At 42.8% G+C, this 4652-nt stretch overlaps 1 protein-coding gene across 1 annotated transcript; it reads right to left on the reverse strand.

The window, feature by feature from the left end:
- Positions 1-1133: 1133 nt before the first annotated feature.
- On the reverse strand, positions 1134-3895 carry LOC110497729 (NF-kappa-B inhibitor alpha). The gene is made up of 6 exons (XM_021574049.2): positions 3537-3895; positions 2920-3025; positions 2520-2733; positions 2244-2332; positions 1856-2113; positions 1134-1632 (listed from the first exon to the last, which is right to left on the reverse strand). Exons 1-6 carry the CDS (start codon positions 3827-3829, stop codon positions 1588-1590), a joined length of 1005 nt encoding a protein of 334 aa, XP_021429724.2. The 5' UTR covers positions 3830-3895; the 3' UTR covers positions 1134-1587.
- Positions 3896-4652: the final 757 nt, after the last annotated feature.

Here is a 4652-nt window from a genome sequence, read left to right on the forward strand (position 1 = left end):
TAAATAAAGGGGAAATCAAATAAATAATTCAGTCTCATAGCAAAGGGTTTGAATAGTTATGTAAGTAAGGTATTTTATTTTTAATACATTTGCAAACATTTCTAAAAACTTGTTCTCTCTTTGTCATTATGGTGTATTGTGTGTAGATTGAGGGAAAACATTTTAGGCTGTAACAAAATGTTGAAAAAGTGGAAGGGGTCTGAATACTGTATATTCCCCTTCATGAAGACAGTCCGGATTTTCCATCCGAAGGCTTTGTCATTTCTCCTTGTCATGCTGAGTCATACGAGTCCCTCTTAACCCCCATTGGGGCGCTTTTCTGAATTGCCTGACTGCCCCTCTGTGTTTCCTGCTCACTTAGGGCTTTGAGGGAGTATGCTATGACTAAATCATTTGCCTTCACTTGCAGAGGTTTCTTTGAGAATATACCACTGAAAAGTAGAGCGACGGGGGCAAAATTACTCATCTTTGTAGTATCAACACTAGTAGCTCTATGGTAGAATCCCGTGAGAATTTTAGCATGTACAACCACACTGGCACTAGTATCAGATTTCTAGCAGTTTGTTCAAACACGCAGTTAGTTATGCTGTATCTTCCTCATCACGTGACCATAATTACATTGGAGAATCCCTTCTGACTAATTGTAAGAGAGGAATTCCGTGAAGTTCCTCATGTCTGGAATAGCGTGTCTGGGAACTATGACTCCCCAGCGGAATTTTCAACGCTGCCCATCTTGGCCCTTCCCTTACAGGAAATTCCATTTTACTCCGCTATAATAATAATAATAATATAGATACAGACCTCTACAAGTCTATGAATATATGTTACGGCTCTTCCTGCCTGCGACTCATTCTGAAGCCTGATCACCAGCATCCTTACACTTCAGTCCCTTATTCTGTTCAGGCATTTGTGGTTTGCCATTATATCTTCATAATAATGTGTGTCTTGAACACTAACTTTTCAGGATCTGTTTGATATATTTAACATAATTAAATAATTCAGTCTCAGAGTTGGTCACATTCCAAATAGTCCATTGGGCATGTTGCCTGCACTTTCAAGTACTGGAAAAATAAAAAAGCTTTTTTTTTTCATCACTATCTCCCACACTGATGGAAAAACACCAGAAATCAAGGCGAAGTTAAATGTCATGTTTTAATTTACTGGAGTTTGTGGTTTGCTTTACCTTTCCTCACGCAATGGATAACATTTACAGTAATGTCAAACTTTATACATTTACAGTTATAAAAAAATATATGTATTTGTATTCACAGCCATTTACAATATAATACATGCTGATGCTATTACATCGTTGGTTGGATGTAAGCTTTGTGATAATGAGTATCTATCAGAGAGCCATAAAGACCATTATTTATTGGCATCCATTTAGTTTATTTGGCATCTTCCATTGGTTCACACTGTCCATCATCACTATGTCAGTCCTAGCGTGTACCCCAGCCTTCTGCCATCCTCAACCTCTGAGGTTGGCACCACTGCTGGGCATGCCACTGTACCATAGCTAGAGCCTGTGGGCAGCAGAGCTTCTCCCTGTCTGTACTACTGTTCTCTACAGGTTCTTCGGTCGACTTCCTACTTGTGCATATTCCATTGAATGTCATCATACCAACATGTTACCTGCGAAAGGAAAGAAGGTGGATTAGAGCCAAAGTTTATGACTGTCTAAAACATCCAATCTGCTAGGTTCACTCATGATGTACAGTTAGATATGCTGAACCGTTTTCACAGCCATTTCACCAGAGAATATGGAAAAACCCTACGCTGCATAAACAATCACACACAGTAGAGATGCCTCACACACCTACAGTCCACATACTCGCATCAGTTCAGTCACACTCACCTCTTCCTCATCAGACTGTCCCTCTTCTTCACTGTCCTCAGACTCACTGTCTGGCAGTTCTCTCAACTCCTGAGCCGTCAGCTCATACAGTTCCCTTTGGATGGCGGCGTTCTGGCGACCGTAGGTCAAGTGGTACGGCGTGTGACCTCCATAGGTCAGGCTGTTGACGTTAGCACCGTTATTGACCAGGAGCCGTACCAAGTCCAGGTTCTGTAGGTCCACAGCCAGATGAAGAGGGCTGCGGCCATTACACTGCTCCTGGAATGCCAAATAAGTTAATGGGAAATACACAGCATTTGGGTGCTTTTTTAGGAAATGTGAATGACATAATCAAATGGACTATTGTGAGGGTGGGGTTGAAAAAAGGCTAACTTGCTGCATAGCCTACCTGTGCATCGATGTCAGCTCCGAGAGCAACAAGGCTCTCCACAAGCGAGAGAAAGCCATGGATAGAGACCAGATGCAAACAGTTCTGACCTGAATCAGAGAAAGACCAATGGTCAGAGAACAGGGTAATACTTTACATTAAGTTGCTCTTATACCTGTGTAATTACTACAGTAACATTGTTAAACATTTTTGTAATTGTTTAGTTCCAGTAATGGCCACAGGTTCCCCACAAGCTGAAATAAGTAACAGAAAATAAACTGTTTTTCAGTGTCTTACCACTGTAGTTTGGTGTGGCCATGATGGCTGGGAGCTGGGTAGAGCAGCCCTGGGTCTGGGTGAGTACACTGAAGCAGGTGAGAGAGCCCTTCCTACAGGCGATGTGGAGGGCTGTATTGCCACTGTCGTCCACTAGCATTGGGTCACAGCCAGCCCTCAGCAGACGCTCCACTATCTCAGCCTGCTCTGTGATCACAGCCAGATGGAGCGGAGTCTGTATAGGGGAGCAGGACGGGTATGGTTAGGAACTGGAAGTACGAGTCTCTCGCTGCCCCACTCTCGATCTCTCGCACACACACCTTTTACTGTATTTGTGCATCTACTTCATTCCCTCTCATACACACACCTTGTATTCTATCTAAGCATTTACTGTACTTGTGCAGGTCTTAACTATATGTACCTGTCTCTGGTAGTTCTGTTGATTGAGGAAAGGCTCATTGCAGGACAGCTCTATCAACTTCCTTGCACAGTCCTTGGCTTCATGGATAATGGCAAGGTGGAGAAGCCTGATTAGAAGAAAAGGGGGAATTATTAACTGCTCAGACTACTCAAAAATAAGTGAACATGATTCATGAATACGACATAAGGTTAAAACTTGGAATGAAAAACAGGCAGCACTTCATAGTCGTCACACCTTTCCCTCAAGCTATTTCTACTAGTGGTGGCTTGAGGCACTGGCGCACGTTGCAGCGTATCTGGTTTCTGGCACGAGGCCCGGGACTTTCCAGACCAGCGGAGTGTGAGCGCCGCCTACTTTGACCCCCAGCCATAGTACATTCCGTTCTGAAAGGTTTGTTTACGTAAAGCCCACAATGGCCATAATCACTCTCCCCCAAATACCTTCCTTGTGCATTGTTTAGATTGCAAATGCAACTTTTGCACACAGGAAGACAACCATAATTGCGCTATAATTAGTCGACTACAAAAATGAGCTTATTATGTAACCGAGAAATAACAGTCGATTTAACTCGAAACAAAACTTGAATGTCTTGATTTGATTAAAGTATCTCAACATACGTGTCTCCGTCCTCTAAAACGTGTTCCTTCCAAGGTTCATTGCCGTATTCGTCTCTCTGCGGTGAGGAACAATCCACACGAAGACACTCGAGCTCACTGGCGACAACTTCATATTCCTCGTCTTTGAGAGAGTCAAGGCCGCTGTCCAGCCGCTCTTCGTTGATAGATTGCACTTTCCTATCCTTAGAATGTCGAGCATCAGTGTTATAATCCATGTGGTTGAGGATACTAGCTCGATGAAGGTCCATTGTTGACACTGGCTGCAGTGCTGGTAGTAATTCGGATCTTGACATACACCAGCTTTAAATTCTCAGTAGTGCCGGAGGGGGAGGAGTCAACACAGGGTGGGGGATTTCCAGGCGGTACGCAGGACTCCAAACGGTCTCCATGGGGAAATTTGGGCCCCACATATTTCAATTCTGCATTTTCATACTTGTGGCCTCAACAGATTAGGTTTATGTTAGAACACTGCAAAGGGGATTGGATATTTTTGCATAATCCTACATAAAAGCAAAGAATAGCGAAAAAGTGAAGTGAAAAACAAAACAAATACATTCACTCATGAAATTAAATTGTGTCAAGAAAACAAAATACGATTTTGTGCATAGAGATTATAGGCTATGATCTAGTCGGCTAGTAGCCTACTGGCTGAGTAGACCTATCAAATGTTTTTATTTTTAAATATTTTGTCCCTTTGCAATGATATATATATATATATATATATAGCTCAAAAAAATAAAGGGAACACTTAAACAACACAATGTAACTCCAAGTCAATCACACATCTGTGAAATCAAACTGTCCACTTAGGAAGCAACACTGATTGACAATAGATTTCACATGCTGTTGTGCAAATGGAATAGACAACAGGTGGAAATTATAGGCAATTAGCAAGACACCCCCAATAAAGGAGTGGTTCTGCAGGTGGTGACCACAGACCACCTCTCAGTTCCTATGCTTCCTGGCTGATGTTTTGGTCACTTTTGAATGCTGGCGGTGCTTTCACTCTAGTGGTAGCATGAGACGATGAGTCTACAACCCACACAAGTGGCTCAGGTAGTGCAGCTCATCCAGGATGGCACATCAATGCGAGCTGTGGCAAGAAGCTTTGCTGTG

The sequence above is a fragment of the Oncorhynchus mykiss genome, chromosome 19, assembly GCF_013265735.2.
Source record: "Oncorhynchus mykiss isolate Arlee chromosome 19, USDA_OmykA_1.1, whole genome shotgun sequence".
NCBI lineage: Eukaryota > Metazoa > Chordata > Actinopteri > Salmoniformes > Salmonidae > Oncorhynchus > Oncorhynchus mykiss.